This window comes from Mustelus asterias, chromosome 9 (assembly GCF_964213995.1).
Source record: "Mustelus asterias chromosome 9, sMusAst1.hap1.1, whole genome shotgun sequence".
NCBI classification, from domain to species: domain Eukaryota; kingdom Metazoa; phylum Chordata; class Chondrichthyes; order Carcharhiniformes; family Triakidae; genus Mustelus; species Mustelus asterias.
Window position 1 is genome coordinate 34812839 of NC_135809.1, and position 13723 is coordinate 34826561.

The following is a 13723-nucleotide window of genomic DNA, read 5'->3' on the forward strand; positions in this document are numbered from 1 at the left end:
TCTCTGTGGCAATGGCTAACAGAGAAGTTGACTTTCTAATCAATCAGAACCCTTTTCTTCTGTTATATAAATTGAGATAGTTTGAAATTTGGCATTTTTGCATTTTCTGATGAGTGCAAGATGTCTTTAGCAAAAAGTATTAAAATAAAAAAGTTCAAGTAATTTGAATGAAGAGATACCTGTTGAAGCCCAGACATGTGCATACCCTTTCTCCCCACCCCAAAACAGGAAATGCAATAACTTTTTGAAAAGCTAAATGTTCAAAGTAAACAATATCCAATGACATTTTATTCTGCAATTATTCAGCAGTAGGGACTCAGTATACCGTACCCAACAGATTGGACAAAAAAAGTGCTTAAGAGTGAGTGTGAATATTAAGTTTGCTGATTACTTGGCTTCTGAGCTAACAGGTTAGTCATTGTGCTAGGTCTGCATTACAGATTAGCCCACCATGCAGTCAAGTATTCAATAAGCATTATTGAATGCAGTGAACAATGGAGTATCTAATATCTACTGCAGAGATGGCTTTGAAATTATGATTTCATTTAGATTTTCTATTCCTCATGAGATATATGCATCACTGGCTGGACCAGCATTTATTGCCCAATGAATCAATAGATAAGCTACTAAGGGCGGCACGGTAGCACAGTGGTTAGCACTGCTGCTTCACAGCTCCAGAGACCTGGGTTCGATTCCCGGCTCGGGTCACTGTCTGTGTGGAGTTTGCACATTCTCCTCGTGTCTGCGTGGGTTTCCTCCGGGTGCTCCGGTTTCCTCCCACAGTCCAAAGATGTGCGGGTTAGGTTGATTGGCCATGCTAAAATTGCCCTTAGTGTCTTGGAATGCGTAGGTTAAAGGGATTAGTGGGTAAAATATATGGGAGTAGGCCCTGGGTGGGATTGTGGTCGGTGCAGACTCGATGGGCCGAATGGCCTCTTTCTGTGCTGTAGGGTTTCTATGATTTCTATGATTTCTACTCACAACAGAATTCCCAGTTTCTGACTTGTTCTTGAAGGTACAGTATTTATTGGCTGGTCCAGTTCAGTTTCTGGGCAATGGTAACCTCCAGGATAGTGATGCTGGGGAATTCCGCTACGGCTTTGTGGAGCTTCCTCCTCTGGTTGGTTGTTTAATTGTCCACCATGATTTATAAACAGTAAAATTTATTATTTGAGACTGGAGATGCTAGGAAATTAAAGGGTTGGTCCGAATTCATAGAAACTAGAAGCAGGAGTAGGCCATTCAGCTCTTTGAACCTGCTCCACCATTCATTTTGATCATAGCTTATCATCAAATTAACATCCCGATTCCCCCTCTATCCCTTTAGCCCCAAGAGCTATATCTAATTTCTTGAAATCATAACGTTTTGGCCTCGACTACATTCTGTAGTAGTGAATTCCACACATTCACCACCCTCTGGGTGAAGAAATTTCTCCTCATCTCAGTTCTAAAAGATTTACCCCTTATCCTCAAACCATGACCCCTAGTTCTGGACTCCCCCACCATTGGGAATATTCTTTCTAAATCTACCCTATTTAACCCTGTTAGAATTTTATAAGTTTCCATGAGATCCCCTCTCATTCTTCTAAACTCCAGTGAATATATTCCTAACCAAGCTAGTCTCTCCTCATATGACAGACTTGCCATGCCAGGAATCAGCCTGGTAAACCTTTGCTGTACTACCTCTATAGCAAGGGCATCCTTCCTCAGATAAGGACACCAAAACTGCACACAATACTCTAGATGTGGCCTCACCAACACTCTATACAATTGCAGCAAAACATCCCTATTCCTATACTCAAATCTTCTTGCTATGAAGGCCAACATACCATTTGCCTTCTTTACTGCTTGCTGTACCTATGTGCTTACTTTCAGTGACTGATGCATGAGGACTCCATGGTCTCATTGAGTATCCACCTCATTCAATTTACACCCATTGAAGTAATAATGTCTTCCTATTATTGCTACCAAAGTAGATAACCTCACATTTATCCACATTATACAACTTCCGCCATGCAGATGCCCACACTCAGCTTGTTCAAATCATGCTGAAGCATCTCTGCATCCTCCTCACAGCTTACCCTCCCACCTAACTTTGTCTCAATCAATTCCCTCTTCCAAATCATTAATATATAATGTGAACAGTTGGGGTCTTAGTACAGATCCCTGCAGAACGCTACTAGTCACTGACTGCCAATTCAGTAGTACAACTGCCTAACATTCATATTACACTGAAATGTTTCAAAACACTAGCATGCCCCTCACTGCTCTCAGTCACATTGTTTTGTGACCAAGAATATGGAGGGAGAGTTCCATTGCAGCCAGAAAATAATTGCTAATCTAAAGCAGAAGGTAGTCCCTACAATTAATAGAATTTTAAAAAACCCATAGCTACATTTATGTTGTGGTTACCATACAAGTTACCGGGATAGTTCTTTCAAATGTGAATTCTGTGATTGTAAGTTAGAACTCAACTCTAAGATGAGTTGCAGGAATAATTTTACGCCCACAAAATAGTTCATGTTTTATTGTGACTCATTTATGAAATTCAGTACAAATTGCAAAGCTGGTGCTTAGGAAACCACTTTGTTGTTTTTGAAATCAATTTCTTTTTATGTTGTCTCATGGGGGATTGTGCATCATCTTAACATCTCTTAGTACAATTAAGGTTACATACAGACTTCTAATCAAGTACAACCAAAAGACCTACTATGTGAAGAAAGTGAACACCACATCCACTGTCTTGGCATCGGCAGTAGTAACAATAGTGAAATCAAGAACTATTTTAAATCTCATTTGTTAACCTAATGAACAAATTAGTTTGATCAAAGTTCTCACTTATTAGTTAATGAAAAATGTTCCATTATCTGGGAAAATAAATCAAACCAAATGCTAGTGGAGAACAGGAAAAAGTAAAATATACACAAGCTGAATTAAACCTTACATAAAAATGCTAATGGTGCAGCTGAATGAAATAAAACTATAGTCACAATGCTAACATATTAAATTGGAAAATAGTGTTATAGCTGTTTAAGAATCAAAATGAAGTATGAATTTTCAGATTATAAAAAGGACTCCTGTCAACAAAGGAACTGACTACTTAGTTCCCCAGAAAGGAACTTTAAACACCCCCTTTTCCACATAAACCTTTCATTTTTACCAAAGGGTAAAACCTTGGCAATAATTTAACACTTAGGTGTTATTTAGAAATTCATCAGCATTTTCATTCTCAAAGATTCGATTGTATATAGAAAGAACATGTCCTGTACCCCACAATTTCCTTTACACTGTAGATTAAGTTTATTTCCTCAGTATATTAGTACTGCCCAGCATTCATGTAATGTGTAGATTATCTATCCCTATTAACCATGGTTTTTCCTCCTGATCACATGTGCTGCAATGCAACTGAATAAATAGGCTTAGTCACAATAATCAATTGTCGGACAGAAAGCCTTCCCAATTACTCTGCTCAATAAGAACTGTTCACTTATTAAAATCTTCTTCTCCAGGCTAGAGCCACCCCCACTGCTACAGCCAGCATTGCAAAAGCGGCAGCTCCACCATAAAACAAAACAGATGCGCTTGGTTTTGCAGGAACAATTTCTTCAATATCCTCTGGCTTAGCCAGTGGTGTTTTACCCATTTTAACATCCTCTTCCAGTTTGGTTTTTGGGGCATCTTCCCAGACCCCTTTTTTAATCTCTTCCAATTGCTTTCTTATTTCTTGCAGTGAAGTTGATTGTTGCAGTTCGCTGGATTCAACGGCCTTTTCTCCTGCTGGTGTTACAGTTTTTTCCTCTATTTCAGAGGTTGCTGTTGGGCTTGGTACTGAGAAAAGATCAGTTTTCTCCACTTCAACAGAAGGCAGCCCCTCCACCAGCGCAGTCTGTTGGGCAGCTGGAGGTACTGATTCAGTTGCTGCTAGAGACACCGGAGTCTTTAGCTCCACTTCCTGGCTCTCAACTGCTTCAGTAATCTCTTCTTTTTCTACATGAACAATATCAGAATTAGAAGAATTGTTTTCACTTCTCTCTTCACCACCACCATTACTATCCAAGCTCTTCATGTCCTCTGGGTCTATTGATAATTGCTGCCAAGATTCTGTTCCAAGAGAAACTGGCAAGCCTTCAGTATGCCAGCTTTGGCTAGTAGACAGTGAAGTTGGCAAGCCAGCTGCCTGCCAGGAACTGGTGGCAGTTAGTGGTTCAGGAGGACTTACTTGACCAGAGTTGTCACTAGTTAAGATGTAAATATCATTGCTGTCATCTACTGTTTCTCCTCTTTCTTCTTCTTCAGAATCCAGACTGAAAATAGTCCCCTAGGAATAACAAACATAGATTGAAATCTAATGTACTAAACATATTTTGTACAAATGACATGCTTCTATCAAACATTAGGTTGGAGTTTTTCCACAAAGTAATGCAATAATGCCCTGGTTTACAAAAGATATAGGTTTATACATGAAACTCAATGTTGATGAATGGAAAGGAAGGAAAATTGGAGTGTGCAATTGGCGGGACTCAAAGCTAACAGAAACCTGGAAGAACAAGAGAACAATAATGAAATTGGTACATTAATATGATCAGCAGGGATGCAGGAAGAGTCTTGATCAAGCTATACAGGACAGTTTTAAAATCAAATAGATGCATAAATGCAAATAAAAATGTCATCGTTATAGGAGGAAAATATTTTGGTACACAGTCATGGCAGTTTTTAATTTTGCAAATTCAAATTGGTTTCTAAATTTGTTCTCTCCCAAAATCTAACTCAAATTTAGGCGTACCGAGTCCAATTCTCTGATGTTCAAAATGAAATCTTTCGGATTGCATATCATTTAAAAAAAGTATAGAAAAGGGTTGCAGAAACACATTCATTTATACCAGCCAGATGAAAATTTAGTTCACAACTTATGCCAAATCAGATTCCAACATGTTGGAAGTTTTACTTCACTGTGTATAACTTGTCATTTAGCGCCATCTATATTTGTGAATTTGCTCCTGCACCACAAAGGTTTGGAAAAACATCTACACCAGAACCGTTGGAAACAGAAGGCTCACACTTTGCAACATGAACTAGTTTTATTATATCGCAAACTATGCTGCTCACCTGGTTCAATATTCCATTCCTCATCAAAAATAATACTGGAAAGGCAGCTCCGATTGAGAATCTGTGTTATTCAATTGTACCTCCTATTGAGGATCTAGCGCAAATAAATCAGGATTAATTCATTTAACAGCTATAATTTTTTCCAGAGGTTAATGCCTTCTTTAGGTCATCAATCTTGGAGTGCTTGCTAATTTGCCCTCCCTAATCAGGACCAAAGACCAACTGTAACAATTCTGCTGCCAGCCAATTCCTTTTAGCAAAGAACCACGGGTCTTCCTTTAAATCTCGAGTTGTGAAGCAAATCTACAGCTTTAAAGAAAACTAAACAAAACTGGTATTGAAAAACATTACACCAACATTAGAGTGAGGTTTCAATTCAACACTTGATAAAAGTACTAAAAAAAAATACATTGTCAGTTTTTACTACTGTTTTAAATACTTCACTTCAACTTCCTCCATTATGATAAAAGATTTGGTACAATATACAGCCCCTCATGGATGGCATTTTAATTAAGCTGATGAAGGGAAAAATATTTTTCCAGTTTCTCAGTGTAGATTTAAAAACATTAGGTCATGCATAAATCATAATTTATAATAAATAGGACATTAACAAAATAAAGTGACAATTAGGTTCCACCAAGACAAAAGGTCACAGACCTGAAATATTAACTCCGTTTCTCCACAAAAATTGCCAAGTGGGTATTTTCAGCAGTTTTTTTAAAGCAATTTTTTAATTCAGATATCTAACCTCCATACTATTTAGCTTTGGTGTTTGTGATGGTCAGGTTCTTCCCCCACCGGGAATCGATTAAAAATGATTAGGGACTCAGGATAATACTCCGGGGACTGGGGCTCAATGCCACCATGGCAGGTAGTGGAATTTGAAATCATTAAAAAAAAAATCTGGAATTAAAGTCTAATGATGACTGTGAAGCCTTTGTTGATTTGTCATAAAAACTGATCCAGTTCACTAATGCCCTTTAGGGAAGAAAATCAAAATACCCTTACTTGGCCTGGCCTACAGATGACCCCAGATTCACAGCAATACAGTAGACTCTTAAAATTGCCCCTGAAATGGCCTAGCAAGTCACTCAATTCTATCAAACTGCTACAAAGTCTCAAAAAGAAACCAGATGGATAACCTGGCATCGAACTAGGCACCGGAAACAACAAACACAACCCGTCGGTTCTGCAAAGTTCTCCTTACCAACATCTTGGGGAGGGGGCGCACTGTCTCAAAGAGTAATCAAATCAACAGCCTGATGTAGTCATACTCATGGAATCATACCATACAAACAATGTCCCCAACACCATCATCCGAGAGTATGTCCTATCCCACCGGCAGGACTGACCTAGCAGAGATGGCGGCAGAGCAATATACAGTCAAAAGGGAGTTGCTCAAAATCCTCAATATCGACTTCAGATTCCATGAAGTCTCATTGCACCAAGTCAAACATGGGCAAGGAAACCTGGTAATTACCACTGAATGATTGAGATATAGAGACCATTGCATTCTTCAAGAGAAAATGGAATAAATATTTAAAGTAGAGGAAGATAAAGGGAAAGCAACTAAGCAGTAGGATTAGTTCTGGAACGTACTACAAAAGGCCGCAGAAAAAGATGGGTCAAATAACCTCTTTCATTCTCTAAACTTGTCTGGTTGTTTCTACAAGTAAATCTACACAGACTGACTTGCCTTAATTTTAAAATATTCTAAATGCATAGCTTTTCAAATTTTGGTTGGCACACAATTCTTTCTGCTTCATCTCATTCCACGTGCCAAAATGCTCGAGTGTCTGTTCAGCATGGCTATCAGGAAGACCAAGTTGCTTGGAGATAGATGTGTAGTAGCTCTGCCAATATATGGTCAGAAAAACGTGTGCAACAGCTGCAAGGATGGAAGCTAGAAATTATCCTGTGGGATAATTCTCACGACTTTATACTTATAGGATTACCGTACTATGTAAAGAAAGGAAAACTCAAGAGGCAATTTATTAAGGATTACTTGCAATAAAGCCTGCGTTTTAAAATAGTCTAACTTTACAAATGCTGTTATGTATAAAATGAAACCTTGTTGGCTTTCTCCTGCCTTCCCTACCCAGAGATAAGAAAATCAGAGTTAAATCTCTGTAATGTACCCCTGTAAATAGTTAGGTTAAAAAAGCCACAATGATTCATTGTCATCACTATTGAATAACATGGAAATCTGAAATATTATAAATTACAATTTGAATTTGCAAAGACTAATTAAATTTATCACCGAAGTTGGATAAAAGCTTGTATAATAGCGCAGCAGTGCAGAAACTTTAAACCTCAGGCAAAACATTTCCATTGTAATCTGTGACAGGACAGCTTCATGGGTGACTGATCTGCAATTCCTATAACAGGATCATTCTTTGCATTGAATCCTTTGTATGTAATCCAGTAACATTTGGACAGAGGATAATTACAGCAAGTGCACTGTCTGGAGCAATTTTTGAAAGTAGAAAATCCAATACTAAAACACTACCTCAAAGCACCTTCTTAGATACAATAAAATTACATGCTACAATTCTATTCAAAATCAATTCCCCACTTCTATGTATTAAAATGATTGAGCAAATTGAAAAACGTGTTTCTAAAAAAAAAATCAAGATATCTCTTAAGCAATGTTGAAAAGTGATGCAATCCCAACAAAAACAAAATGGCAACAAAGCAGCACAACAAGTTCCTTAAAGCCTGGCCCCAACAATGAACCTGGCAGTAATACCTCCAGTGCTGAGCTGCGGCCTGTCAGAGCCCAACCGAGTCACCTTGGCACTGCAGAATGAACTGGTCTCCAACAATAGTCACCTCAAGAAATCTGCACTTTCACTGCTTACTGGCAAAGATCAGGAGCACCTCAGATGAAGTAATGGATTGGCGAGTAAAGAACACTTTTACAAAGTGCTTTAAAAACAAATTTTCCTTGTATATGTTGATCTATATTTTTAAATTTTATTTATGGGCATTGTGGCATTGCTGCAAAGCCAGCATTTGTTGTCCATTCCTAGTTGCCCTTCAGAAGGTGGTGGTGAGCTGCCTTCTTCAACGACTGCAGTTCCAGAGGTGTAGGTACACCCACAGTGCTGTTAGGAATTTTGACCCAATGACAATAAAAGAACAGCAATATATTTCCAAATCAGATTGTGGTTTTCCCAGGTTTCTGTTGCTCTTGTCCTTCTAGTGGTCATGGGTTTGGAAGGTTCTGCCCAAGGAACCTTGGTGAGTTCCTGCAGTGCATCTTGTAGATGGTACACAAGGCTGCCACTGCTCAGTGGTGGAGGAGGGAGTACCAATCAAGTGGGCTGCTTTGTCCTGGATGGTGTCAAGCTTCTTGAGTGTTGTTGGAGCTGCATCCATCCAGGCAAGGAGAGAGCATTTCATTAAACTTCTGACTTATGCCTTAGAGATAGAGATGATGTGGAGATGCCGGCGTTGGACTGGGGTAAACACAGTAAGAAGTTTAACAACACCAGGTTAAAGTCCAACAGGTTTATTTGGTAAATAAACCTGTTGGACTTTAACCTGGTGTTGTTAAACTTCTTACTGTTGTAGATAGAGGACAGGCTTTGGGGATTTGGCATAAACGTGATAGGATGGGATATTTCTTTCCAGGGATCATTCCACTGACAAAATAAGGATCTTTTATAGTGAATCAAACTTCATTTAATAACTGTTTAAATATAACTGTAACAATGAATCAGATTAACCATTAACAATATTTTAAAATTAAAGGAAACAACTTTCCTTTCTAGTTTGTGACTTTTCCTGTTCCAAATAAGCCCCATTCATGCATAAAGCAAAACCACTCAAATAAACAGTTAGCAAACCCAGGCATACCTGCTTTCATTTATTAACAGTCTAGGAACTCTCAGAGATAGAGTTCCAGCAACTTGCAAAATACTTCTAACTTCAGCCTGGCTTCAGCTGCAACGAACTGCTTGCTGCAAAATCTTTTTTTTCCCCCTCTGCTACAGACCCAGCTCTGCAGATTAACCACATCACATGACCATCTCATTCACTGTAATCGGAAATCCCAGAGGAACTAAGTTATCAAAAGTCTATTTGCCTTACTTAAAATAAAAATTGCATGGTTAAAATGAATAATTGTTTTGCCCTGTCCCTAAAAACCGAACTGTATTCCAACCAGACATGCTGCATTTAGACGTGGATACGTGAACTTATATACTGGATATTACTATGCTGCTTCATTGTTGTTTTGTTTTTACTGGGGTTGCATTAAGTATTTAATGTATTAGAAAAGAGTTTTTTTTAAGTGTATATCCATAACCTTTAATATTCATTTATTTTCTAAAGCAATGGCATAGTTCTCATTGTGAGGATTCTCCTGATTTCATATTTTGTCAAAGCGATCAGCATCACAAGACTCATTTCTAATATTTCAATCAGATATTACCTCAGTCTGTGATGAATGAGGTAATAAGTACCATTCATACACTAAGAGGAAGAATGTTGGCTGATGCCCTCAATGCCACAGGGCAAGTTCACAACTAATATTAGGTGGGGAGTGGGGGAAAATAGAGATTACAGTACAAAATGTCAAACTCGACGAACAATCAACCTTTCCCCTTATAACATACTGCAATGCTCAGAAAGGGATGACTGGATAGAAGGGATTGTACACACTACAGCAAGAACAATGATCAGTACATGCTGTTTTTCTGTATTTTTAGAATCCGTTAACTAAACCCAGGCTGTCAGTCTTAAGGTTATTTATTATCTTACAAGTTACAAAATGTGAACAACATGAACAAAGTGCCATAAAGAACCTGTATCTTTCAGGAATGCCAGAAAGCTTTCCACTATGAGCAAACGTGAAAATGGCACATGTTGGGGCAGCATAGTGGCAAGCAGGGACCCAAGTTCAATTCCAGGCTTGGGCCACTGTCTGTGCAGAGTTTGCATGTTCTCCCAACCTCTGAGAGTTTCCTCCAGGTGCTCCGGTTTCCTCTCTCAGTCCAAAAGACGTGCTGGTTAGATGTATTGGCCATGCTAAATTCTCCCTAAGTGTACCAGAACAAGTGCCGGAGTGTGGCGACTAGGGGATTTTCACAATAATTCATTGCAACGTTAATGTAAGTCTCTGATGGGTGCAAAACCAAGGCTGTAACTGATTTAGTCAGCTTCCCTAGGATATTAAAATTCAAATTATCCTCAAGTGCCTGATCAAATGTGAATCAAAAATTCATTAGAAAAAAATGAGGCATTTTGTGCAAGATTAATTCTTATTGCATTTTAAAAAAATCATTTCCCCCAATTGCATTGCATGGCACTGCTCTTGGGTCACTGCTGATGTTTAAGTAGACAGCAGGCACCAGGAGCTGTATATCTGGTTTGCTATAAGCATTACAGTATTTGGAGGATTGTACATTGGTTCCCGAATTGTTTGTTGGAAATGCAAAGAGTGCGGTCTTTTTTCGTTGAAAGAGTAGAAGTTAACTAGTGCAATATCATCTCCAAGTATTTAAGGAATAAAAACAAAATAAAATGTCGGAAATAATCAGATTCTTTCTCTCTCTGGTTCAGATCAAAAGCAAGCACAGTTGGACTAAAAGCTATGCCTATCCGGATATTTCATTGTTAAACTTCAGCAACAAAGCATTGTGCCAACCCTTTTATATCAAGTATTTAAAAAAGTATTCCACATAGGTTCCCTACAGTTGAATTCATTGCTGAGAGTTGATAGTTGATTGAAACTTATATTTTTAGATAATTGAGAATGCTTCAACATGACATGCAAGGGAAATAGAGGTACAAACCATTGCCACTGTTAGAGTACCAGAGCAGAAACCCCAAGGTACATTATTAAGTCAGATTAGACCCCAATAATTTTCTACTTTGGCATTAGTGTGAAGATAAGATGTTTCACTCCAGGCATGATCCTAGTGACAAGCCAGGTGTTTTTATCAAAACAAAAGTTTTAACAACAGTTTAACTATAACAAATGAATTAGCTTAATCTTCAACAATTGAACAATACTTAAAACATGACAAGATATGATTCTTAATTGCCAACCTATCACTATGAGTTCCAAACAAGCAAAATTTCCTTTATAAATGTTAACCTCTCTTTATACTTAGTTAGCAAAACAAAGACATACGTGCTTGTAACTTGGGTTAACAGTCCTGGAGCTTATAGAACACTTCCAAGCAGAGGAAGAGAGGGAACAAAGAGACAGAGATTGCTTTCTTCTGGCAGTCCAGGGAGAAACTGTTTGCATTTTAAAATGAAAAAGAAACTGGTCATTTTAGCAAGCTTAGCTCCTCCCTTCAATTGTATGATTCTGTCCCTGTCAACCAACCAAAATTCACACTACTCTGCATACCTTAAAGTACCAGGAGAATCTAACTAAACAAAGGGTCCATTAGCTCTACAAAAGTAACACATTCATGGCTAAAATCAATTATCCTGCATTCTCAACACTTGGGCTGCATGGTTTCCAGACAAATCAACTCCTGTAACAAAACACTGTCTCTTAAAGCAACCTCATCTTAAACATAAAATATAGCAAAATAGCACAGTATCATCACACCACCAACCCACCTGAAGCTGATTGATATAAATTTGACATCATTCAGAAATATAATAAATTCAGCTAGAAGGTTGTTTCTGTACAGATCTCAGTTCAAAACTAATCTTCAAATTAACAACACATTCCTTTGGATATTGCTGCAATAGCTCAGTTAAATCATTAAACACAACAGTGACCTAAAATACCTAAAGTTTATTTTACTAGAATTTCAAAACAGATTCAAAAGAAAAGCTGCAAAAAAAATACAAACTCAAGTTTAGATATACGATAAACAAACCAGGATAACTTTTCATCTTCACTGCCTGGTAGTAATCTGGAGAAGTGGATCACCTGAGCTTTACAAAAGTTCAAGTTACACACCCTAACAAACTCTTCACGTTGAGGAAGATTATGTAAATTCAGTTTTAAAAAGTTTCAGGAGAGTCAGCTTTTCCTTAGCTACGATTTGTGGCCCATGAAAAAAAAGAGTGCAGTCAGTTGCTTTACAGAAGTGCAAGCATGGGCTAATTTCTACAACTGTCAGATAACAAGACTGGGTGCTGCCAGATCTGGCAGGGATATGTCTAGAAACTGTAATAACATAACAAAGCTAACTATTTTTTTTTAATCAAAAAGACTCGGGGAGTGGCTGATGATTAGGTATGCTGCTGAATATTACAACAAGTGTGAAGCTATATTTGCAGATTTGGTTGCAATAGCTTCAGGGGAAAATACTGCTTTGCAAAATTTAAATCTTGTACTGCATTTGTTAAGCAAACTGAAGATAATACTTGGCCAGAGGCTAGCAGGGAAAATTATAGTATTAACAAAGATATGTTAAGTACAGAATACAATTTATAGACAGACATCGGTAACATTCCTCAAGGTCACTTTACAGTAACATGCCAGAGGTCACTTTAGTCATTAGCTAAAGGTCAAACTAGCTAACTTATATGCTTTCAAAAAAACGACAGCACAGTTTGCATTTCCAACAAACAACAGGGAACAGATAGAAAATTCTAATACTGTATGTATAGCAACATTATAGTTCTCATCTGCTGAAACAATTGACATTATTGTGACCTTCACACACACACCCTCAGCTTCTAGCATGTAACATAGTCTTCAATTGACTATTTTAGGAAAAAAAAACAGAAAACAAATGCTGGAAATACTCACTAGGTCAGGGAACAGAGTTAACGTTTCAGGTTAATGACCTTTCATCAGAACATTCTGTTGCTCTGATGAAAGCTCATTGACCCGAAACATCAACTTTGTTTCTTTCCACAGATGCTGCTCAACTTGCTGAGTATTTCCAGCATTTTTGTTTTTATTTCAGATTTCTAGCATCCACAGTATGCTTTTGAACTTTTTTCGGAAGAAGCTTGGCGGTAATTATAATATGATTCACTAAAGCAGACAAAGGAAGACTGCTGAAACGTTAACAGTTTCTCCCTTTATAGATGCTACCAGACCCAAGTATTTTTTGATTCATTAATGGGATGTGGGCATTGCTGGTCAGGCCAACATTTATTACCCATCCCATAGTGCCTTTGAGAAGGTGGTGGTGAGCCGTCTTCTTGAACTGCTGGAGTCCCTGGGGTGAAGGTACACCCACAGTGCTGATAGGGAGGAAATTCTAGGATTTTGACCCAGTGACAGTTAAGGATGGCGAGTGACTTGGAGGGTGTAACTTATGATGTGGAGATGCCGGCGTTGGACTGGGGTAAACACAGTAAGAAGTTTAACAACACCAGGTTAAAGTCCAACAGGTTTATTTGGTAGCAAAAGGGGCTCAGAGCCTCGAAAGCTTGTGTGGCTTTTGCTACCAAATAAACCTGTTGGACTTTAACCTGGTGTTGTTAAACTTCTTACTGGGTGTAACTTAAACATGCCTCTTTAAGGGGCGAGTTATTGTGAATCGAGAACGTGGGCTTTCTGGCAGTTGAGTCTGGGAGTCATTGAGTTCAGAAGCATTCTTATCAATTGTATATAGCTCTTTTCCCCTAAATAAACCCGTTTGGTCATCAGTTCCTTGCAGTACTTCAGAGTGGAACCTCCAAC

At 38.3% G+C, this 13723-nt stretch overlaps 1 protein-coding gene across 1 annotated transcript in view; it reads right to left on the reverse strand.

The window, feature by feature from the left end:
• Positions 1-2511: 2511 nt before the first annotated feature.
• The window catches only part of bcl2l13 (BCL2 like 13), a 31210-nt gene continuing 19998 nt past the window's right edge, over positions 2512-13723 (reverse strand). Inside the window, exon 7 of the mRNA XM_078219952.1 lies at positions 2512-4318. Within this exon, the coding sequence (XP_078076078.1) occupies positions 3491-4318 (828 nt within the window). The 3' untranslated portion in view covers positions 2512-3490. The remainder of the gene's footprint in view (positions 4319-13723) is intronic.